This window comes from Mandrillus leucophaeus, unplaced genomic scaffold, assembly GCF_000951045.1.
Source record: "Mandrillus leucophaeus isolate KB7577 unplaced genomic scaffold, Mleu.le_1.0 Scaffold118, whole genome shotgun sequence".
In the NCBI taxonomy this organism is placed as follows: domain Eukaryota; kingdom Metazoa; phylum Chordata; class Mammalia; order Primates; family Cercopithecidae; genus Mandrillus; species Mandrillus leucophaeus.
This window is the reverse complement of record NW_012100098.1, coordinates 2,808,845-2,832,481: the sequence shown is the minus strand read 5'-3', so window position 1 is coordinate 2,832,481 and position 23,637 is coordinate 2,808,845. Positions and strand designations below refer to the sequence as shown.

General features: G+C 43.6%; 1 protein-coding gene across 1 annotated transcript in view; it reads left to right on the top strand.

The window, feature by feature from the left end:
* Window positions 1-23,637, top strand: part of DIP2B (DIP2 disco-interacting protein 2 homolog B (Drosophila)) — a 159,906-nt gene that overhangs the window by 125,957 nt on the left and 10,312 nt on the right. The window contains exons 22-33 of the mRNA XM_011964405.1: window positions 3,453-3,562; window positions 3,704-3,784; window positions 6,021-6,144; window positions 7,904-8,025; window positions 9,796-9,907; window positions 12,718-12,827; window positions 13,562-13,692; window positions 16,637-16,805; window positions 17,633-17,803; window positions 19,708-19,769; window positions 20,648-20,705; window positions 22,878-22,952. Of these exons, the coding sequence (XP_011819795.1) occupies window positions 3,453-3,562; window positions 3,704-3,784; window positions 6,021-6,144; window positions 7,904-8,025; window positions 9,796-9,907; window positions 12,718-12,827; window positions 13,562-13,692; window positions 16,637-16,805; window positions 17,633-17,803; window positions 19,708-19,769; window positions 20,648-20,705; window positions 22,878-22,952 (1,325 nt within the window). The remainder of the gene's footprint in view (window positions 1-3,452; window positions 3,563-3,703; window positions 3,785-6,020; window positions 6,145-7,903; window positions 8,026-9,795; window positions 9,908-12,717; window positions 12,828-13,561; window positions 13,693-16,636; window positions 16,806-17,632; window positions 17,804-19,707; window positions 19,770-20,647; window positions 20,706-22,877; window positions 22,953-23,637) is intronic.

Below are 23,637 nucleotides of genomic sequence, written 5' to 3'. Positions count from 1 at the left end.
GCAAAAAATTAGCCAGGCCTGGTGGTGCACACCTGTAGTCTCAGCTACTTCAGAGTCTGACAGAGGATGGCTTGAGCCTAGGAGGTTGCAGTAAACCGAGATTGCACCATTGCACTCCAATCTGGGCGACAGAACCAGACCCTGTTTCAACAAAAAAGAAGGAGAGGAAAGGGAAGATGGAAAAGGTGTTAAGGCAGCCCGGAGGCCAAGATATCCTTGAGATGCCTTTGGAGCTATTGTAGAAAGAAAGAATGTGTTTGTTAGGACTAGTCTTGGCTGCAAGTTGCAGAAAAACATAATAGCAGCTCAGGCAAGAAACAAGCTTATATTTTTGTCAGGTAAAAAAAGTTCAGAGCTAGGTAGTCCAAAGGCTAGGATAGTCACTCCTCGATCATGTTCTTCTAGCTTCCCATCTTTTTGCTCTGGTGTTTTGTCAGTCAACTCTTGCCATAGATACGCTACAGAACAAATAACCCTAAAACTCAGTGCCTTGAAGTAGCAAGCATTTACTGTTTACTCATGAGATGTAGATCTGGTTGGCTTGGCTGGAATCCACTGGACTTGACTTGGCTCCAGGCTTAGGTTAGGTTCAGAGCTGTTCCATGTGTCTCCTCATCACGGGGCCAGCAGCTACCTGGGCCGTATGTTTTTTAAGGCAGATGGCAGAAGCAAGAAATCAAGCCAAGCCACACGAGCATATTTAAAGCTTCTGTTTGTGTCACATGTCCTAACATTTCATTGTCCTAAACAAGAAGTATACTTCTCCCATCCAGACATAACTAGGACAGGAAAGAAAGGAAGATTGTGAGAAAATAAAATAATCTGCCACAGCCATCATTAGCAACTGCCCCAGGGCTCATTAGGCTCCTCAACCTCTACATCCCAGCCAGCAGGTAGGAGGAAAAGATAAAGAAAGGATACTCTTCCCTTTAACATATTTTCTAGAAATTGTACATGTTACTTCCTCTAACGTATTATCCTCCCACACTAAAGAATATAGTCTTCATTCCAGCTGTGTGTCCAGCTAAAAACTGGGAGTTCTGTTATTAAGGAAGAAGAATAGAATAGATACTGGAATTGATAACTAGCAGTTTTTGGCATAAGATGTTTACAGAATTTTATGGGAAAATCAGAAGGCATATTTACCAGTACAGCAGTGTCTGCAATTAGCTTCCTGGAGTTACTGCTTTCAGTATCTTTCATTCTCTGTGACCCATAGACCCATAGACTCACGAAATGCACACAGAATAACATCAAGGAACTGCTGCTGAATTTGTTTTATTGTTTTAAACTACTGCAAAATTCACTTTTTAAAATGTCATGCCTTTATTAATTTTATAATGTGAATCCTGGATTGCACAGTTTACAGAAATACACTCTGAGTCCCTGCCTGTATTAAAAGGCTATCTCCAACATGATATATCTATAATTTGTCATGAAGTTTCTTAGGGAGTAATATTGCGTATTTACTTAAAATTGTAGTAGAGACTTTCTAGACTAAAACTGTTCACCAATTGGAATACTTTATCTTTTTTGAGTTTTTTGTTTTATTTTTAAATTTTTTAAACTTTCCATTTTGAAATAATTTCACACACAAAAGTTGCCACATGGTGCAAAGATTTTCCTTACATCCTTTACCCAGCTTCCCCAAATATTTACCCTTTGAAAATTGATTATATGATTTAAGTGATTTTTCTTTCATTTGTTTCAGTATATTCAGGATCAGCAGATTTTGATAGAATAAAAGGTTTTTTTTTTTTTTGAGATGGAGTCTCGCTCTGTCACCCAGGCTGGAGTGCAGTGGCGCCATCTTGGCTCACTGCAACTTCTGCCTCCTGGGTTCATGCCATTCTCCTGCCTTAGCCTCCCGAGTAGCTGGGACTATAGGCGCCCGCCACCACGCCTGGCTAATTTTTTTTTTTGTATTTTTAGTAGAGACAGGGTTTCACTGTGTTAGCCAGGATGGTCTCAATCTCCTGACCTCGTGATCCGCCCGCCTTGGCCTCCCAAAGTGCTGGGATTATAGGCATGAGCCACCGCGCCTGGTCAAATAAAAGATTTTAAATATTAATCCAGTATAGCATCAGCCTTATTTAAAACCTAGCTGGCAATAAGCTTTTTTTAATCATCTTTTTGCCATCTTCTTAGTTCCATAAGGCAGTGACCATGAAGAGAGGGACACAGTGCCTAGCACTTTTTTCTAGAGAGGGAGTGGGCTCCCCTGTTTATTTTGAAGTGTCGAACCTATGGAAAAGTTAGAAGAATAGTACGGTGAGGAGCACCCATGTAACCTACCCTAGATTTACCAATTGCTGCCTTTTTTTTTTTTTTTTTTTTTTTTTTTTGAGATAGAGTTCACTCTGTTGCCTAGGCTGGAGTGCAGTGGTGTGATCCGGCTCACTGCAACCTCTGCCATCCAGGATCCAACCACCTGAGTACCTGGGATTACAGGTGTGAGCTACCACGCCCAGCTAATTTTTGTATTTTTAGTAGAGATGGGGTTTTGCCGTGTTGGCCAGGATAGTCTCAAATTCCTGGCCTCACATGGTCTGCCGTCTCTGCCTCCCAAATTGGTAGGATTACAGGAGCAAGCCACCATGCCTGGCATTGCTGACATTTTTTTCCCTGAGTTTTTTTTGTTTTTGTTTTTGCTTTTTTTGAGACAGGGTCTTAACACTGTTGCCCAGGCTGGAGTACAGTGGCACGATCTCAGCTCACTGCGGCTTTGAACTCTGGCACAAACGATCCTCCCACCTCAGCCTCCCGAGTAGCCTGGACTAAAGATGTCTGCCTCCATACCAGGCTAATCTTTTTGTATTTGTAGAAACAGGGTTTTGCCATGTTGCCCAGGCTGGTCTCAAACTCCTGGGCTCAAGTGATCTGTCCGCCTGAGCCTCCCAAAGTGCTGTGATTACAGGCGTAAGCCACCATTCCCGGCCATTATTCACTTTTAATTGAACAAATTTAATATTCTAGATAAACTCCCTCAGGCCTCGTAGATGACAAATTTCTTTCCAAGCCAGATATTCTTTATTGTTAAGCCCTCTTTTAGGGTTCTATTATGATTGGAGAAGATTAAAATATTAGTAGGAGCTTGTGCAACCAGCTGTCACCTCCTCAGTGTGAAAACTTTCTGTATACCCCAAACTATAATAGGTGCCTGCTTCCCTCCACCCCAGTCCCTATCCCTCCTGTGTTCCTCCTGTTTGTTTGTTTGTTTCCAGTACTTTGCACTATTTGTGTTTATTTATTTGTGTATGTATTTCTTGGTTACCCTTCTCCAGAGTGCAGGCTCCTTGCCCTGTTTGCTCCTGGGTTCCCAGTGCCTAGAAGAATGTTCAGTCAGTATTGTTGGATAAATATTTGAACCAGTTTTGGTCAGTCTGGAAATGCTCTGGATACTTAGTTGGAATTGCCATCTCCAGTGAGTTGGGTTTTGCATTCATTTACAGGTGTAGGCCCTGCTTCCGTGATGGTTGGGAATCTGGTTGCTGGAAAACGTATAGCACAAGCTGCTGGAAGGGATCTGGGACAAATAGAAGAGAATGATTTGGTGAGGAAGGTAAGTGTTCCTGAAATGTTGCCTTCTTACTGAAATCAAGTCAAGGACAGAACTTGTACTGCAGGTAGCAGCTGAGGGATACATTATGTGACTTGTTATAAGTTGCTGACCCTGAGTGCTTTTTCTGGTTTATGACTTTAGCACCAGTTTCTGGCAGAGATCCTACAGTGGCGAGCCCAGGCGACTCCTGACCATGTACTCTTCATGCTGTTAAATGCCAAGGTATTAAAAATTCAATGGTATATCTAATCAGCTGACGACTATAGGACTATCTTAAGCACTCTTGATTGCTTTCTTTCATCAGAAAATTTGTGTTGCCATCTCTGAAGAAGGAGTTAATGGCTTTCTCCTTGCTTTGACATATGAGGGTAAACTGTGCAATCACTTTAGGATTGGAATGAGACCTCCTGGAGTGCTATGTAATACTTTCTTTTCTTATGGTACAAGCATGTCTTCTTTATTCAATTATGATAGGAGAAATGGAGCCAACAGTGCAATTACATAGATACACAGATGTTCAAAATGTGTTATGTCATATAGTTTTTTTACCCGGTTGGACTTTTAATTATTTGATTTCTGCCAGGAAGAAAATGACCTCAGACCAGCATTTTAAAAACCTAAGTTATTTCTGGTACATAATTAAATGATTTATTGCTAACAGATAAAAAGCAAATTGAAATTTACTCAAAGAGCACATTTAACTACTGGTTTCTGACAGATGGTTCGTTATAATATTGTATTTTAGGACTGGGCACGGTGGCTCACACCTGTAATCCCAAAGCTTTGGGAGGCCGAGGCGGGTGGATCACATGAGGTCAGGAGTTCGAGACCAGCCTGACCAATATGTGAAACCCCGTCTCTACCAAAAATATAAAAATCAGCTGGGCCTGGTGGTGGGCGCCTGTAATCCCAGCTACTCGGGAGGCTGAGGCAGAAGAATCGCCCGAACCCAGGAGGCAGAGGTTGCAGTGAGCCGAGATTGTGCCACTGCACTCCAGCCCAGGTGACAGAGCAAGACGTTGTCTCAAAAATAAAAAGAAAAAAAGTATATATATATATTTATATATAATATATAATATATAATATATAATATGATATATAAATATATATAAAAAGAAAAAATACACATATATTTTTTGAGATGGAGTCTTGCTCTGTCGCCTGGGCTGGAGTGCAGTGGCATGATCTCGGCTCACTGCAGCCTCCGCCTCCCGGGTTGAAGCGATTCTTCTGCCTCAGCCTCCCGAGTAGCTGGGATTACAGGCGCCCACCACCAGGCCCAGCTGATTTTTATATTTTTGATACAGACGGGGTTTCACATGTTGGTCAGGCTGGTCTCGAACTCCTGACCTCAGGATCCACCTTCCTTGGCCTCCCAAAGTGCTAGGATTATAGGCGTGAGCCACCACGCCCGGCCTATATATTGTATTTTAAAATTATGCATTCTGTGGGAGTCAGCTGAGTTTTTGTGTTGATGGCTGAGTCACAGGCTCAAAGTCTGTGACCATGTGGATAGCAGTATTTCTCCTCAGCAGGGGGAAGACTGGAAGTGCCTATTGAAGCTCTTAGGGGACTTATCCAAAGTATACCCATCTCCCCCATTCCCCTGGAATCTGATTTTTATTTTTATTTTTTTTGAGGAATGTATGCAATAATAGAACTTAATGAGAAGAATATACTGTGCATCTTATTGAAAAATCATTAAAAATCTTAAGAACCATTACTTTTATGACAGAAAATTTGGGAAGTTTCTTGCTCTACCTTTACATGAAGTGAGCTTCTTTTCAAGCCCATGGATTCATTAAGGTTCTCATATTTCTTTTAAAAATGTCAGCCAGGCATGGTGGCTAATGCCTATAATCCCAGCTTCTTGGAAGGATGAGGCAGGAGGATGTCTTGAACCTGGAGTTGGAGGCTGCAAGCTGCAGTAAGCTGTGATTACATAACTGCACTGCAGCTTGGGCAACAGCAAGACCATGTCAGAACAAAAAAAAGAAAAAAAAAGGATCCCATACATGTCTGTCTGTTTGTTTGTTTGTTTGTTTGTTTGTTTTTGGAGACAGAATCTCGCTTTGTCGCCCAGGCATTGGCTCAAGTGATCCTCCCACTTCTGCCTCTTGAGTAGCTGGGACTACAGGCACGTGCCACCACCATACCTGACTGATTTTTTTTGTATTTTCAGTGGAGAGGAGATCTTGCTATGTTGCCAAGGCTTGTCTTGAACTCCTGGGCTCAAGCAGTGCCCCCACCTCATCCTCCCAAAGTGCTAGGGTTACAGGTGTGAGCCACCCTGTCCAGCTCCACACGTCTTTGATTTTAGGGGAATTTTCACTAGAATTGATAATTTGCTAAGGATAATCTACAAAGGCACAAGCCTTTTTCAGGTATGGTGTTGAACTGGCTGTGCTTATTATAGTTTATTTGCTTTCTGAGTTTATATCCTTTCTGTTGTTTAAAGGGAACCACTGTATGCACAGCCAGCTGCCTTCAGCTTCATAAACGAGCAGAGAGGATTGCGGCCGTTCTTGGTGATAAGGGACATCTAAATGCAGGAGATAATGTGGTGTTGCTCTATCCACCTGGTAAGCATTGGATTGGTAGACTAGACTTTAAGCTCCAATACTAGACTGACTACAAATTATAAGAGGATAGGCACTCAGGGCCGCTCTCTATGACGTGCAGGCAGTGTACTTCCCAACACTTAGAAGACCATGCACACAGGTCGAAGTGGGAACCAAGCCTCACCCCGCAGGTTGTGCAGTACAGTGGCTCTCCTGGGACCATGTCTGTTTTTGCACCCTTATGTTTCTATTAGTGCCTGGCACATAAAAGTCACTCAATAAATAATGAATGAATGAAGTCTTCAGCTGCTTGGCTTTTGGAAACTCTCAAAACAGATGCTTTGTTTCTGTGAATGTTCAGGAATGGGGCAATTTCACCCAGTCCCCAAAGAAATGTTGTGCGTGAATTCTGTGAACATTTTTCATATTATGATTGATGTTACTCAGAAGGAATAACTGCAGAAACCAGGAATGGTTAACTAGGAAAATAAAAGAATGGAGATAGGAGAGGTGAGCAAGCCCTGAGCTTTTAAAAAATATTTAGAAGGCTGCTCTATAAAGAGCAATCAGACTTCTTAGATGTTGTTGAAGGGATGTGAGTTTTCATATTATGATTTAGTCTTCTTTTGTTATTGCTACTTTCATGTTCTGATTTAATTCAACAACCTTGTCTTCATAGTAAGAGGGGTTCAGAATTATTTGGCATAAAGATTCAAAATTCTGGGTGAAATATTTGAGTCTTCCCTTCGTTATTTCTGTCACCTAATCCACTCATACATCCAGCTTTTTTTGGCCTGTTATCCCCCCACACTTCATATTGTTCTGTGATTTTTTTGTTTATTTTATTTTTAAGACGGAGTCTCGCTCTGCCACTCAGGCTGGAGTGCAGTGGCGTGATCCCAGCCCACTGCAACCTCTGCCTCCCTGGTTCCAGTGATTCTCCTGCCTCAACCTCCTGGGTAGCTGGGATTACAGGCACCCGCCACCATGCCCAGCTAATTTTTGTATTTTTAGTAGAGATGAGGTTTCAGCATGTTGGCCAGGCTCGTCTCAAACTTCTGACCTCAGGTGATCCACCTGCCCCAGCCTTCCAAAGTGCTGGGATTATAGGTGTGCGCCACAAGGCCTGGCTCATTCTGTGATTCTTATGAGCTGCCTTATTTACCTAGATACTGAGATTTCATAGAAGATCACGTGATAGAGCAGTCCCCGCTATTGTATGCCCAGGAGATGGCCTTGCACCTGTCAGTTGGCGAGAGGCCACGGGGAAGGACCTGAGCTCTTCCTAAGGAGGCCTCTGCCCAAAGTCATCCTCAGACTGAGTCATACTTTGCTCCCTAAAACTCACACCCCTTCAACAACATCTAAGAAGTCTGATTGTTCTTTTTAGAGCAGCCATCTAAATATTTTTAAAAAGCTAAGGGCTTCCTCACCTCTCCTTTCTCCATTCTTTTATTTTCCTAATTAACCATTCCTGGTTTCTCCAGTTACTTCTCCTGAGTAATATAAAGTAATAATATCAATATACCTTCTTCAGAAATATTTCAGGAGTTTACTTCTGATTTCCTTCCTTTTTTGTTAATTGTTTTCTCTATATTTTCTAAAGTTTTATATGCTTCCTTCTTTCACTTTCAATATCTTCTGCTAGAGTCTCTGTTAAATTATGGTCTACAGAACCTGTCTTGCACATGATTTAACCGTTTTCGAAAATTTGCCTTTTAGTTTCTCAGTGCTCTTAGGCAGTTCAGTGCCTCTCCTGACAGGGTCTTTTGTCTTGCAGGCATTGAGTTAATCGCTGCCTTCTATGGCTGCCTGTATGCGGGCTGTATACCTGTGACGGTCAGACCTCCACATGCTCAGAACCTCACGGCCACGCTGCCCACTGTCCGAATGATTGTTGATGTAAGTACCAGCTGTATCTTGCCTTGTCCTCATCTCCTAAAATCCAGATTCAGACAGCTAAGGATCCTTACTAATTTTCCAATTTTGTTAAGTCAGGAATTCAAATTTGTCTCCTGGAAACTACCTCCTTTTTGTTAGTCAAGCCAAAACAACCATCATTATTCAGCGAAGGAACTGGGGGAAAGTGGTTATTGGTGAGATGCAGAATTGTATGCAGTTATCATGAACATTAAGGAGGTGAAGCAGCCATTAGTATTTCTCCAACAAAAACACAAAAAGTAGCCAGGCATTGTGGCACATGCCTGTAGTCGCAGCTACTCAGGAGGATCCCTTGAGGCAGGAGGATCCCTTGAGTCTGGGAGGTGGAGGTTAGACGTGAGCTGAGATTACACCACCGCACTCCAGCCTGAGCAGAACCTGTCTCAAAAAAAAAAAAAAAAAAAGTTTCCCCCTCCCCTTCTGTCTAAAATGTGATGTCTGATATTTTTCCTGCTAAATTATCTGGGTGATTTTAAATGCCAAACTGAATTAACCGTGGTGTCAGGTCACTTCTATTTTAGTTACTTTTGTGAATTTACTTGGTGTAGCATTAAAAGGTGTCCAGACCTTACTCTGGAGATGATAGAAGTCTTTATAGGATATGAGAGTTAAAGAAAATAAGGTAAGTGTGTATTGCATCAGATCCTAGTGTTTACAACAAGGGGAAGCCTTGGCCAGTGCTGATAGATTACAAAATTCCAGTTCATGTAGCATTTGCTTCTCTAAGAACTGCTGCTCTTGGCCGGGCGCGGTGGCTCAAGCCTGTAATCCCAGCACTTTGGGAGGCCGAGACGGGCGGATCACGAGATCAGGAGATTGAGACCATCCTGGCTAACACAGTGAAACCCCGTCTCTACTAAAAATACAAAAACTTAGCCAGGCGAGGTGGCAGGCGCCTGTAGTCCCAGCTACTCGGGAGGCTGAGGCAGGAGAATGGCTTGAACCCGGGAGGCGGAGCTTGCAGTGAGTTGAGATCCGGCCACTGCACTCCAGCCTGGGTGACAGAGCGAGACTCCATCTCAAAAAAAAAAAAAAAAAAAAAAAAGAACTGCTGCTCTGTCAGCAGAAAAGGAGCCCACGGTATAAAAGCCATGATCACCATAGATGATTTTATTACAAAGTGTAATTCAGCAAAATGCCCTTGTTATATTCTACAAAGTGGGCCAGAAAAGCAGGGAGGGGAGTTGCTGTTGATGCAGTTCGTGGGCAAAGTAGGTCACTTTGCATTTCTGTGTATAGCTGGGCAAGAGAACCTAGTTTCTGTGAGAGCTTATATCAGCATCGGGGTTCCTTAGGATCAGCGTATGGTCTAGGTGTAGTAAGTCTCGTTATTCACTAGAGACTGGGGCAGTTTCCTTCAAACATGGTTATCTGATTCTTCTCATTTCCTGAGCACTACAAAATCCACATCTTTATTTAATTGTGGTCTTAATGAAATCATGGGATTGTGGGATCCATACTGAGATTATAATTATGAAATATTTTGAGAATCACTGTTATAAACAATACAGTGTATTGTGAACAGGTCCATCATCCTGAGAGAGTTAAATGTCACACATTTCCAGAAGGAAACATGCAAGGGAGTAAACTGACCTCATCTGTCCCACATGTGTTCTTTAAAACTGTCCTGTCCAGTGTAGTACATGAGTGGCTTTTAGCAGCAGCCAGGGCCTGTGGTGCCGTGTTGGGGCTGAACCTCCTGATGCTTATTGTTGTCCATTTGTTTTCTAGGTCAGCAAAGCAGCCTGTATTCTCACCGGTCAGACCCTAATGCGGCTACTGAGGTCCCGAGAGGCAGCAGCAGCAGTGGATGTGAAAACCTGGCCAACCATCATTGACACAGGTGAAAGGGAGACTTCTCCTGAGGGTGGAGGGAGTGAGAGCTCACAATACCTGAGATCTCGCCTCTTCTCATGCCAGACTTGTTTACCCTGCCTTTATGTCTTCTGCCTGCTAAGACAGAGGCAAAACCTAGCATCAGTAAGCTTGTGCAGGACTAAACACTGACAGCAGATGCAAAGGGCGAGATCACAGTCTGCTAAGAGCTCTCTAAACAAAAGTGTTTTGCTGTTACTCTTGGCATCATCAAAAGGTGGTTAGGTTTTTATGCTACATGTAACTATGTATATGTAGGGCCAAGTGAAATATTGAGACAATCTGATCCTTTTGTTCGAGATGTGATATTGTTGAAATAATACTGAACTGGGAGTCAGATGATTTGGGTTCTGGTTCAAGCTTCATTACCTACTGCCTGTGTAATCTTGACTGAAATTACCCTTTCCTAAGCTACTGCCTACCCCTGCCTGACTTGTATATTTATTGAGAAGATAAAATGCAGTGTAATATGAAAATACTATACTTTGAAAGCCATAAAGTGCAAAATTTTTAGATAGTATTCATATTAAAGAAGGGGGTAAGATAAGGGAATAGCTGAAAAAGCTGTGGTATAGGAAGAATGTGGGTTTTGGAGTCAGGCAGGTAGGGTTTAAGTCCTGCTATATCTGCTACTCTCTGAGTATCCTTACTAACCTGTCTATAAAGTGGGAGTTGTAAAGATTAAATGATGTAATGCAAAGCTCCTAGCATGTAATCATAATGATAACATCTAACCTTCATTGAGCCGTTATGTCAGTCATTTAATGTGTTATATGCTTTTATCCTTACCCTATAAGTTGTTATTTTTATCCTCATTTTGCAGATTAGAAAACTGAGGGAAGTTAAATAAGCAGCAGAACTGAAATTCAAATCCAGCCAGTTTGGCTCCATTCCCAGCCTCTTAACCATTAATGTCCTCCCTACCCTTTTTTTTTTTTTATTAAAAAAACTGGATTCAAATGCAGGAATGACATGTATTTGTGGTTATTGTGTACCAGATGCCGAACTCGGTTTTTAAAATATTTATTACTGAAGGATAGAAGCACAGTTGTATATATATGTATCACAAATGGATTGTGTTGGTGTTAAGGATGCTGGTAGGTCTATGGTTAATGGGCTGAATCACAACAGGAAGGTTTCTTTAGGCATTTGAGTGGTCATATGAGTGACCCTTCCCTGCATAAAGGGAGGTCAAAGGTGATAGTCTTTCATTTGACCAGAAATGGGTGCCCCATGATTTGGTGATTTAAAACTCACAGTTAGACGTCCTTCTTGATCCAGAAAGCCAAAGGAGCCATTGAAGAGGTATGGCTGGAGCCAAAGGACATCTCTGACATCCCTAGTTTTAGCATACTTATAAAGCACACGGGGGGAAGTAGAGGAGGTATCATAAATGAGTGAAAGCAGCGAATTACTAGTTCTTGGCTACCATTCTCTTTTGGAGACAGAGCCCTCACTCTGTCACCCAGGCTGGAATGCAGGGCTGCGATCTCGGCTCACTGCAACCTCCACCTCCCAGGTTCAAGGAATTCTCCTGCCTCAGCCTCCCGAATAGCTGAGATTACAGGTATGAACCACCATGCCTGGTTAATTTTTGTATTTTTAGTAGAGACAGGGGTCACCATGTTGGCCAGGCTGGTCTCGAACCCCAGTCCTCAAAGTGATCCACCTGCCTCGGCCTCCCAAAGTGCTAGGATTACAAGTGTGAGCCGCTGTGCCTAGCCACCGTTTTTTTTTTTTTAAAGAGACATGATCTTGATATGTTGCCCAGGTTGGTCTCAAACTCCTGGGTTCACACAGTCCTCCTGCCTCAGCCTCCCAAGTAGCTGGGACTATAGGCCTGAGTCACTGCACCCAGATAGATTACTATTCTTAAAATTCTGCCAGCTTAACCAGGCGCCATGGCTCATGCTTGTAATGCCAGCACTTTGGGAGGCTGAGGCAGGAGGATCACTTGAGCTCAGGAGTTGGAGACTAGCCTGGGCAATATAGTGAGACCTCACCGCTGGAAAAAAAAAAAATTTTTTTTTAATTTAGCTAGGCATGGTGGCATAGACCTGTAGTCCCAGCTATTCAGGAGGCTGAGGTGGGAGGATCATTTGAGCCCAGCAGATGGAGGTTGTAGTGACCCGAGATCAAGCTACTGTATTCCCACCTGGGCAATAGAGCAAGACTCTGTCTTTAGAAAAAAAAAATCTGCTAAGTTAACTTAGAGAAATACTTCCCAACTTTTAAATCCATACATGATTAATATAACACATACTAAAGTGTAAATAATGAACTTTAACTTGAAACCAGCATAACAGCTAATGCTTTTTAAGCATTTCTTCAGTAGGTTGCTTTAAAAGTGCTTTATGTGAATTAACTTCCCAACAGTTCTATGAGAGTAGGTATTATTTTAGAGATTCGTTTTAGAGAAGAAGAGAACAGCCACAAAGAGGTGAAATAACTCCAGGGTCACGTAGCTGATGCTAGAGCTGGCATTTGAACAGCAGTCTGCTTCCTACTGTGTTCTATTTCCCCTTACTAAGCTGCTAGCAGATACATTTACCTGATGTAGATTTGCTTGCCTGGGTTGTCCAGTGTTGTCCTCAACCCCAGCCTACCTCTGAGAATGACATATGTGAGCTACTTGGTTAAATAGGAGAAGCCTAAGCTTTAGCAAATCCCCAAAGCTAAATTTGGCCATAGCAAAGCCACAGAAAACCAGTTGAAGAGCAATGATTTTCATGTTCCCGCATGTTGGATTGACATCAGGTTTTTTTCTTTTCATGGCAGATGATTTACCCAGGAAAAGGTTACCTCAGCTGTATAAACCACCCACTCCTGAGATGTTGGCATATCTTGATTTTAGTGTCTCCACAACTGGCATGCTTACAGGAGTGAAGGTAAGCTGCATGCTGGAAAAATGCCACGTCTGCCAAAAAATAGAGATGACCACTGCCCCAGAAACTTTAGACGCAGAGGCTAAGTGGTTGTACCAGAGACCGGTAGGCAGAGTGAGGATCAAGGGTCGCTGCTCTATTTAAATAAAGGCATTGGCTCCTCTGGAATGAGTTATCGCAAGGAATTTGTATTAAGTGTCTGAACCTGGCATTGAAGCTGAAAGATAAGAGTTTGTTAAAATATGTATGAAATCTGATGTTTAGATATCATAAAATTCAGTATTAGATTGGGCGCAGTGGCTCACGCCTGTTATCCCAGCTCCTTCGGAGGCCAAGGCGGGCAGATCACCTGAAGTCTGGAGTTCGAGACCAGCCTGAACAACATGGAAAACCCCTTCTCTACTAAAAATAGAAAATTAGCTGGGCGTGGTGGTGCATGTCTGTAATCCCAGCTACTTGGGAGGCTGAGGTTGCGGTGAGCTGAGATCGTGCCATTGCACCACAACCTGGACAACAGGAGCGAAACTCCGTCTTAAAAAAAAAAAAATTATTATTAACTAATGAACAGAAATATGTTCCCTTCCTTAATGGAGACTTAGGTTAGGCTTTGAAGCACTAAAAATTATACATTGTTTTGAGGAGTTTAGGGAATTGAAACTCCTCAAAGCTGTCGTCAGAGCTGTTTTGCTGCCTGTGGGATGACAGTTCCAGCCTGTTCCATTTTCCATACTTTGCAGATGTCCCACTCTGCAGTGAACGCTCTGTGTCGAGCCATCAAGCTCCAGTGTGAGTTGTACTCTTCTCGGCAGATCGCCATCTGCCTTGACCCTTACTGTGGACTTGGCTTCGCGCTCTGGTGTCTCTGCAGGTAGGGATGGAAAAGCCAAGGAGACAGAATGTGTGGGGGTGTACTTTATGGCCATGACCATCTCATCCTTTCCTTTGCTCCCTTAATTTGGTAAAGTTTCAGTAAAATGCTAGTGTTTTCAGAATTTATGGATCTACTGTGTCTGTGAAGTTTGTTTAAAAACAGTTTTGTCTGTATTCCCTTTGTTATTTTCTGTTAATTTTATTCTTCATACAAAATGGCAGTGATCCTGTTACTTGCTCTCTTCTCCACCATGTAATCCTTGCTTTAGAAACAAGGCCAAGTAGAATGATGATTCTCGGGTGAAATATGTCATGCTTTGACAGCCAGCATGTACCCCCTAGGCTTGGCAGGAAGGAGCACAGTGGGATGGGATGACAGCATGTGGATGGAAAGTAGCACGTTTGCCCTGGCCAAGTTGCTCCTTGCAGAATACAGATCCCAGCTCCTCTCACCACTCCCCCAGAGAACCTCATCTCAGACCTGCATTTTCATCTCCTTGGTGTACATCATGAATGCTTCATAGATGCCTGCAGCTCAACGTTCTCCTCCTGTTCTCTCTTTGTTAGGGTAGGATCATCCATATAGGGGCCCACACTAGAAACATGGGTCTTATCTTCAGATTCTATATCTTCATGTCTTGTGTCTAATCAAATGTATGTCCTTTGGCTTGGTTGTTCTACACCTATATGTACATAAGAATCACCTGGGGGTCTTTCAACAAAAATTAATGGGACTCCCCAAGACTTATTAATCTTCATCTCCAGAGGTGGTGACCACACCACCAGTATTTTGAAATACAGGATTCCTGAGCTTCTAGTGATTCTGATCTGTAAACAGGTTTAGGCATAAAATCACTGCCATTTTGTATGAGCCAAGAGTTTAAGCTTTGTGGCTATAGAAGAGACATGATAGGAACCCTGTTCCTTCCTTTTTTTTATTCTTAAAAAAAAAAAAAAACTATTGTGTTGATAGTTCTTCCTGTTGATGGACTGAATATGGATATGAGGATCCATATTTCCTTTCTGTCCTTTTTTCTTTTCTTTTTGTTTTGTTTTGTTTTGTTTTGTTTTTTCTTTTTTTTTTTTTTTTGAGATAGAGTCTTGCTCTGTCGCCCAGGCTGGAGTGCAGTGGTCAGATCTCAGCTCACTGCAAGCTCCGCCTCCTGGGTTTACGCCATTCTCCTGCCTCAGCCTCCCGAGTAGCTGGGACTATAGACGCCCGCCACTGCGCCCGGCTAGTTGTTTTTTGTGTTTTTTAGTAGAGATGGGGTTTCACCATGTTAGCCAGGATGGTCTCAATCTCCTGACCTCGTGATCCGCCCGTCTCAGCCTCCCAAAGTGCCGGGATTACAGGCTTGAGCCACCGCGCCCGGCCTGTTTTATTTTTTTTTTTTGAGTCAGTGTCTTGCTCTGTTGCCCAGGCTGGAGTGCAGTGGTGCAATCTCAGCTCACTGCAACCTCCACCTCCCAAGCTCAAGTGATCCTTCCACCTCAGCCTCCTGAGTAGCTGGGAGTATAGGTGCACACCACCACACCCAGCTAATTTTTTAGTAGAGACAGCATTTTGCCATGTTGCCCAGGCTGGTCTCGAACTCCTGGACTCAGGCAGTCCACCTACCTTGACCTCCCAAAGTAGTGGGATTATAGGTGTGAGCCACCACGCCCAGCCCCATTCCTTCTTTTTTATCCTGGGCTACACTGTTGGGTTCAAGCCTGTATCACCTCTCACCTGAACTATTGCAGCCTCTCCTGTCTCTCAACTTTCAGTGGCTCGTATCACCAATCCCTACTCCATATGTCCATATTGTCAGTGTTGCCCCAACTTAAAGTTGCAACGACTGCCTGCTGGGTGAAGTATAAACTCCTTCATATGATGGTTAAGCCCTGTCATAGTTTGGCCTTAGCCCTTCGGGCCTTACTCCTCCGGGCACCCTGTGTGCTAGGATTTCAGTTGAATGCTCTCTCTCTCATTTTTTTTTTTTTTTTTAGGAGACAGGGTCTCAATCTGTCGCCCAGTCTGAAGTGCAGTGGCACAGTCACAGCTCACTGCAGCCTCTCGGGCTCAAGTGATCCTCCCACCTCAGCCTCCCAAGTAGCTGGGACTATAGGTGTGTGCCACCACGCCTGGCTAATTGTTAAAAAAGCTTTTTTGTAGAGGCATGAGTTTTGCTTTATTACCCAGGCTGGTCTTCAACTTCTGGGCTCCAGCAATCCTCCCATCATGGCCTCCCAGAGTACTGGGATTACAGGCATAAGCCACCGTGCCCGGCCACTTGAATACTAATAATATTTCTGATGGCTTCAAACATGCTGTACTTATCAGCCTTTGTATATGTTGTTCCTCTGCCTAGAACACCCTCACTACTGTCCCCACTTCTTCTGGCCACTGTCAAATTCATATTCATTCTTCAAGCTCCAGCTCAAGTGTCACCAGCTCAGTGAAGCACTACCACTCCCTCACCCTGCCTTATCGAGCTTGAATGAATTGCTGTTTATTCTGTGATCTCAATGTTCTTGATTTACATCTCATATTCAGAGCATCAATAAAATGGCTATTAACATCTTTAAAAGAAACCATGGGAGTAAAATCCAGTCCACACATAAGGTTTCTGAAGAAAAAGAGGAAAAAATGCTACTCCATCGGGGTTTTAAAGATTAGTTATTAGGAATTACCTTTCCAGAATATTTAGTATCATCTTGACCATATTAATTAGCTGTAAGAATGTTATGTAGACTAAAGCAACCTACCACAGTCTGCTTTATTTCATAGTTGCTCCTCTTGCGAGTTGTATAGGAACAAGACTGATTCTTAGAGCTTTACATCTCATATGTCCCTACACTGTCCTTTACACTCGGTAACTATCTGTGGAATTGGTGGGGTTCTGAAGTATCAGGTGTCGAGGATGAACTGATGATTCCAGCTGCTGTCTATTTCACTGCAGTGTCTATTCAGGCCACCAGTCTGTCTTAATTCCTCCTATGGAGTTAGAGAACAACCTTTTCCTCTGGCTCGCCACGGTCAACCAGTACAAAATAAGGGACACTTTCTGCTCCTATTCAGTGATGGAGCTCTGCACCAAAGGACTTGGCAACCAAGTGGAAGTGCTAAAGGTAAGAAGCAGCTCCAGCAGGTGGGCAGTCCCAAAAGGTTTTGAAGAAATGAGCCAGGACATAACAGAGCCAGAGCAGGGCCTAATAGACATGTTTGCTTGCCTTTTTCAAGTCACTCAGTTTAAAAAGGGTGTGTTGTAAACCTTGGCAAGTTTATCTCTTCCACCTTCCTAATTTAGTGCACTCTTTCACAGTTTAATATGATTCTTACTTTGTGGACTAGAAGGGGGAACTGGTTGGGAGGCTAACTGGAAAGACTTTATATAAACATAAAAGGGAACTGTGGCTTCCAATACTTTTCCTAATAGAATTTGAAACCTCAAAATATTAAGAATTCAGAATATCCCCAAAGATAAGGGTAACTCATTCATTCATGTGTATGTCGAATGATGATCTGTCTGACTGGCATATGAGAAAGTCAGAAAATACTGAATTTTCTTTGATAGAAAAATTTGATCTTTGGAATGCATAGAGACAAGAGATTAGATCGCCAGAGTTCTAGATTAATTTTTCTCTCAGTCCCATCAAATATGGGGACATCTAAGGTACAGAAACGAGGAAGGATAAAAAAGTACTGCTGAAGAGCCTTAGATTTTTAGAAGAAAGAGGAAGGAACTAGAGAATGAGTGAATTTACCAGCAGATAGTGATTTTAATGGGATGCCTTGGCCGTTTCTTCTTTTCTGAAAGCTACTTTTCTCTGTATGCCTGAGGTGAGAATACACAATTACTTGGCTTTTCCTGACCAAGGAGCTAGAACAGTGGCCTTACCTGTTCGGTTATTTTATGATCCTACTGACTTGATTCCCACATAATGGTGTCTTGCAGACCAGAGGGATCAATCTCTCCTGCGTCCGGACCTGTGTGGTGGTGGCGGAGGAGCGGCCCCGCGTTGCACTCCAGCAGTCCTTCTCCAAGCTCTTCAAAGACATTGGGCTGTCCCCGCGGGCTGTCAGCACCACTTTTGGATCAAGAGTCAATGTAGCAATATGTTTACAGGTGACCCTCATGACATCTTGTCTGCTCACAAACAGGAGAGGAATGTGGAGTATCCCAGAGCATGGGCTTTGGAGCCAGGCTGCCTGGGCTTGGGCCTCAGCCACGCTTACTTGCTTTAGAACTTTGGGCTTTTTAATCTCGATTTCTTTGTGTCTCATTTTGCTCACCTGTAAAGTGAAGGTAGCAGTACTGTGCTTCTCCAGGCAGCTCTGCACAATCACTGAGCTGCCAGCTCGGAGCTCTTGGAACAGTGCTAGCAGTGAGCACGTGTTAGTGTTTATTTGAGTCGCTGTCATGTGGTCATGATGATGAGTCACAAAGATTTGAGTCCTAGTTGGATTTCACTTGTATCTGACCTGTTTTTCCTTTTTCTTTTTTTTTTTTATTTGAGATGGAGCCTTGCTCTGTCACCCCGGCTGGAGTGCAGTGGCGCAATCTCAGTTCACTGCAACCTCCGCCTTCTGGGTTCAAGCGGTTCTCTCACCTCAGCCTCCCGAGTAGCTGGGGTTACAGGCGTGCACCACCACGCCTGGCTATTTTTTGTATTTTTAGTAGAGACAGGGTTTCACCCTGTTGGCCAAGCTGGTCTCAAACTCCTGACCTCAAGTGATCCAGCCACCTCAACCTCCCAAAGTGCTGGGATTACAGACATGAGCCACCGTGCCCGGTCTGACCTTCTGTTTTTCTCTCTCTATATTCTATACCATTTTTTTTTTCTGTTTCTTTTCTTTTTTTTTTGAGACAGAGTCTCGCTCTGTCGCCTAGGCTGGAGTGCAGTGGCCAGATCTCAGCTCACTGCAAACTCCACCTCCCGGGTTTACGCCATTCTCCTGCCTCAGCCTCCCGAGTAGCTGGGACTACAGGCGTCTGCCACCTCGCCCGGCTAGTTTTTTGTATTTTTTAGTAGAGACGGGGTTTCACCGTGTTAGCTGGGATGGTCTTGATCTCCTGACCTCATGATCCGCCCGTCTCGGCCTCCCAAAGTGCTGGGATTACAGGCTTGAGCCACCGTGCCCGGCCTCTTTATTTTTATTTTTTTCAAACAATAACCTTGTATTCTCTTCTCCATCCAGATGGCAGCTTTGTCATGTTATTCTTGATAGGTAAATAACAGAAAAGGGACTAGAACTGAGACTTAATTTTATGTATTAATAGCTAATAAAGCAAATATAGGGCCAAGTGTGTTCATGCCTATAATCCCAGCACTTTGTGAGGCCAAGGCAGGAGGATTGCTTGAGCCCTGAAGTTTGAGACCAGCCTGGGCAACATAGTTGAGACCTCATCTCTCCCCTACCCCCACCACCCACCCGCAAAAAAAAAAATAGCTGGGCTTGGTGGTACATGCCTCTAGTCCCAGCTACCTGGAAGTCTGAGGCAGGGGGATTGCTTGAGCCCAGGAAGTTGAGGCTGCAGTGAGCTGTGATTGTACTGCTGCACTCCAGCAACCTGGGTGGCAGATTGAGACCCTGTTTCTTTGATAAGGCAAATATAGGCACGGACAAAAGTGAGTGAAAGAAGATAGCACACATGGGTGGATTATTTCAGGTCTTCTGTGACCTTCTTCTTTCAGAAGGGTCTTGATGGTTTAACCTTGAGCCCCATCATAATAGCCCTCTTGCTGTCACCGTGGCCAATATTGGTTTTGCAAGTCCCTGGATTGCCGACCTGTCTCACCTCTGCTTTGAATCCAGGGATGAAAGCCCTCCTCAGCATGGAAACGTTTCAGTGCTGCCACAGTCCCCATGATAAGAGTGAGAGCAGTGGGCCTAGGAGGCCACTCTCCAAGGGAGGAGAGGCAAAAAGAGTGTGGATTTTTCATGTATATGGCTAAATTGTTTTCGTTTGAAAATGTGACATACAGTTTATCGAAATTCTAAACAATGCATTGATTTGTCTTTCTTTAGGGAACCTCAGGGCCTGATCCGACTACTGTGTATGTGGATCTGAAATCACTAAGACATGACAGGTACAACAGATTTATTAATGCTCCTTTCCTACTAGTCCCTAACCATAACAAATTCGGAACCTCAGAGCCAGCATTTTCCCTCATTCCTTTTGTTCATATCTTCCAGGAGGGGAATGGGAAGAGGGAAGGGATTTGTTTTTATCATTAATACATAAGATTTACATTTATAAGAAAGCTTTAATTCTCTCAGTTGCTACACTGTTCTTTAATATTAAAGTATAATAGTTATTGCCCATATAAAAGTATTTTGTGACATTTGATATAAATTAAACTAAAATGGATAGTCTCTTTCCTCTAAGAGTTTAAAAATAATAGGACAGATAAGATAAATGAGTCAGAGTAGGGTTTTTGAAACAATACTTTATCTGAGCCTCATGGGTAAAAGCCTGCCTCCTTAGCCCAGAAGGGAATTATAGCTGTGTCCCAAGGTGAGCACTGGCCCAGGGCTCCAAGACCTCTCTTCCCAAGCCCCACCCCCCTGGGTGTGTGATCTGGAGTGCTCCACTGCACTGACCTAGACCGCATAGGTAGAGCATCTCTCTCATGCAGCAGTTTGAAACCTGGGAAGATTTTGCCACCCCACTGGAGATTTGACAATGTCTGGAAACATTTTGGGTTGTCATAAAAGGGGACTTGCTACTGACATCTAGTGGGCAGAGGCCAGAGGTGTTGCTAAACACTCTACAATGCACAGAATAGCCCCTTTCAACAAAAAATTATCTGGCCAAAATGTTAGTAGTGCTGAGTTTGAGAAACCCTGCTGTAGTGTGAGGAAGAGAGACAAGTTAGAGGTCGTGGGAAGGCAGCACTGAGCTGCAGGAATATGGCGACTTCTCTTCTTAAAAGCCCTATATACAGTAAATACCGTTCTTCTGCAGGGTTCGTCTTGTGGAACGCGGTGCCCCTCAGAGTTTGCTTCTCTCGGAGTCTGGAAAGGTAATTTGTTCTGTTGACCATAGGGAAGGTGGGCTGTGTGGAGAAGTGGTTCAGTTTAAAGAAACCAGAAGCCATATGATATATTAGTGTCCAGGGCAAGCCTTAATTGAAATCTGGCGATAATTTCAGCTTAGCTAATACTTTCAAATTCATATGGGTACATAGATAAGAAGAATAGTAAATTTGAACTCTCTTAATTTCCATCAATTTTTAAAAGTCCAACTGATATGTTATTCATATTGATAGACCAGCAAAATGCAGTGCTCATTGTATTGTATGAAAGGTGGATAGAAGAGCTGGTTCTGTTTTGTTTTGTTTTTGTTTTTTTTTGGAGATGGAGTCTCACTCTGCCACCCAGGCTAGAGTGCAGTGGCGCGATCTCAGCTCACTGCAACCTCTGCCTCCCAGGTTCAAGGAGAACTTGCCTCAGCCTCCAAGTAGCTGGGGTTACAGGCACCTGCCCCCAGGTCCAGCTAATTTTTTTTTTTTTTGAGACAGAGTCTCGCTCTGTGCCCCAGGCTGGAGTGCAGTGGCGCAATCTCGGCTCACTGCGAGCTCCGCCTCACGGGTTCACACCATTCTCCTGCCTCAGCCTCCTGAGTAGCTGGGACTACAGGCGCCCGCCACTGCGCCCGGCTAATTTTTTGTATTTTTAATAGAGACGGGGTTTCACTGTGGTCTCGATCTCCTGACCTTGTGATCTGCCCACCTCAGCCTCCCAAAGTGCTGGGATTACAGGCGTGAGCCACCGCGCCCGGCCGGTCCAGCTAATTTTTGTGTTTTTAGTAAAGAAGGGGTTTCACCATGTTGGCCAGGCTGGTCTCGAATTCCTGACCTCAGGTGATCACCTGCCTCAGCCTCCCGAAGTGCTGGGATTACAGGCATGAGCCACTGTGCCCTTCTCAGTTCTGTCTTACAAATGTCACAAGGAGAAAGCTAGGAGAGGCTGACATGGGAGTGTGGTTTCAGGTCAGGGAAGACACACATGCATTTAAAGTTGAAAATAAAAATGGGGATGAGATTAAAGATATTTGAGAGAGTTAACATCTATGGGAGTAAGATTTCTTAGATTAGAATGAGGCTATAAAACGTCAAAAGAGAGATTTAGTGAGAAGCAGTTTACTAAGAATGATAGGAAACCCACATGCATTATCAAGACAAGTGGGAATTTCTCTGCCCTTTGACGAGATAATGATGATACCTCAGAATCCTGTCTAGTAATTCTGAAGGGCAGAGAAAAAACCGTGAAGGGAAAAAAAAAATCCCTGCCAAACCTACTTGGTGGTGTATCTCCCCATGGGGCGCTTACTCCAGTCTCACTCTCCGTTTGCATCTGCCGGGGTGGGGTTTTGGCTGATTTTGTCACTGCCTTGTCACATCTTCACTTGCCTCAGCAGCCAAGCACACCTCATGAGCATTAGCCTCTGCCCGCCCTGGACTAAGGGAACTGTCTAGTCTCTTCCTTGAGGTTTTAGATGTTTGCACCCAGATAATGATTGAGGGCTTCTTGAGTAACCTCATACTTTAGAAACCCAAGATAAAAAGGGAGTTCGAAGGGGGCAGAATATGGGTAACCAGAGAGGCCCTTCTTTTTGTTAGAATGGCTGAGCCATTCCCTCAGCCAGTATATGTGTCTTCCTTTTCCTTCCTGAGGAAGATCCTGGGGTCGTGGATATCCTTCTGTCCTGCAAAGCTGCTGCTGTCCTCTCTCACTCTTCATGTTCCTCCAACTCTAGCAACAGCTGGAGTCTGGAGTAGAGTCACTCAGGCTGTCCCTGCCTGCTGCCCTTTCTGTTTTAAAGGGTTTCACTGCCATCATTCCAGTGAACGAGAAAGAGCATGAAAAAGGAAAGGTTATTCTACAAATTCTACTGTGAAGGTCCCGATCTGCAGTTTCTCATCCCTTTGAAGAGATAGCACACTGGCTCCCATTTTATTTTTGAGGCTGAGTTTTATTAGACCTTTGGTCTTCAATGAACTAGGAAGGTTCAGTGAGAACAAAACACAAGGTCTCTGCCATGGTCCCCTCAGGGTAGCTGCTGTGATGCCGTTGCAGCTGGCTCCCGCCCTGTGTGCCTCGCGCACCTCTCTGGCAGGTAACTAACTGTGTGTTTCCTGGAGGTCATTAGATTTCACTGAACCCAATCTTTGTATTTTCCCTTTGATTCTTAGATTTTACCTGGAGTGAAAGTGGTTATTGTTAATCCTGAGACCAAAGGGCCAGTTGGAGACTCTCACCTTGGAGAGGTTTGTAATAATTTTAATTTTTACTCTGAAAAGTCAGCAGTAAAAATCTCTAGGGTTCACATTTTAGAAATCAGTAAAACTGTGGATTTAGCTTTCCCCTGTTGTGAATAGAGTTAATTTTTTTCTGTAAGGCATGAGACTGAAACTGACAGAAGAGGGAGATTGAAACTGGGATCCAGGGAAGATTTAGGCACCCAAACTGGAAATAGTGCCAGATTTGTCCACTGACATGCCCTTAGCTAGAAAGGAAAGTGAGCAAATCCTATATGTTCCCATCTATTAAGGTATGAAACTGAAAGGAGTCACATATTTACACATTTTTAAGGTCAGTCAGATGTTATATTATATTCTAAAATGTATCCATGTTTGCATTAAAAAAAAAATATAGGCCCAGCCCTTTAACAAAAAATATTTACATATAAATACATATTACTTATATATAAGTATATAAAAATTAACTATATAAAATAGTTTTTTTTTTTTCTGAGACAGGGTGTTGCTCTGTCACCCAGGCTGTAATGCAGTGGTGCCATCTTGGCTCCCTGCAACCTCCGTCTCCCCGGTTCAAGTGATTCTCCTGCCTCAGCCTCTTGTGTAGCTGGGATTACAGGTGTACACCACCATGCCTGGCTAATTTTGTATTTTTAGTAGAGATGGGGTTTCACCATGTTGGCCAGGCTGGTCT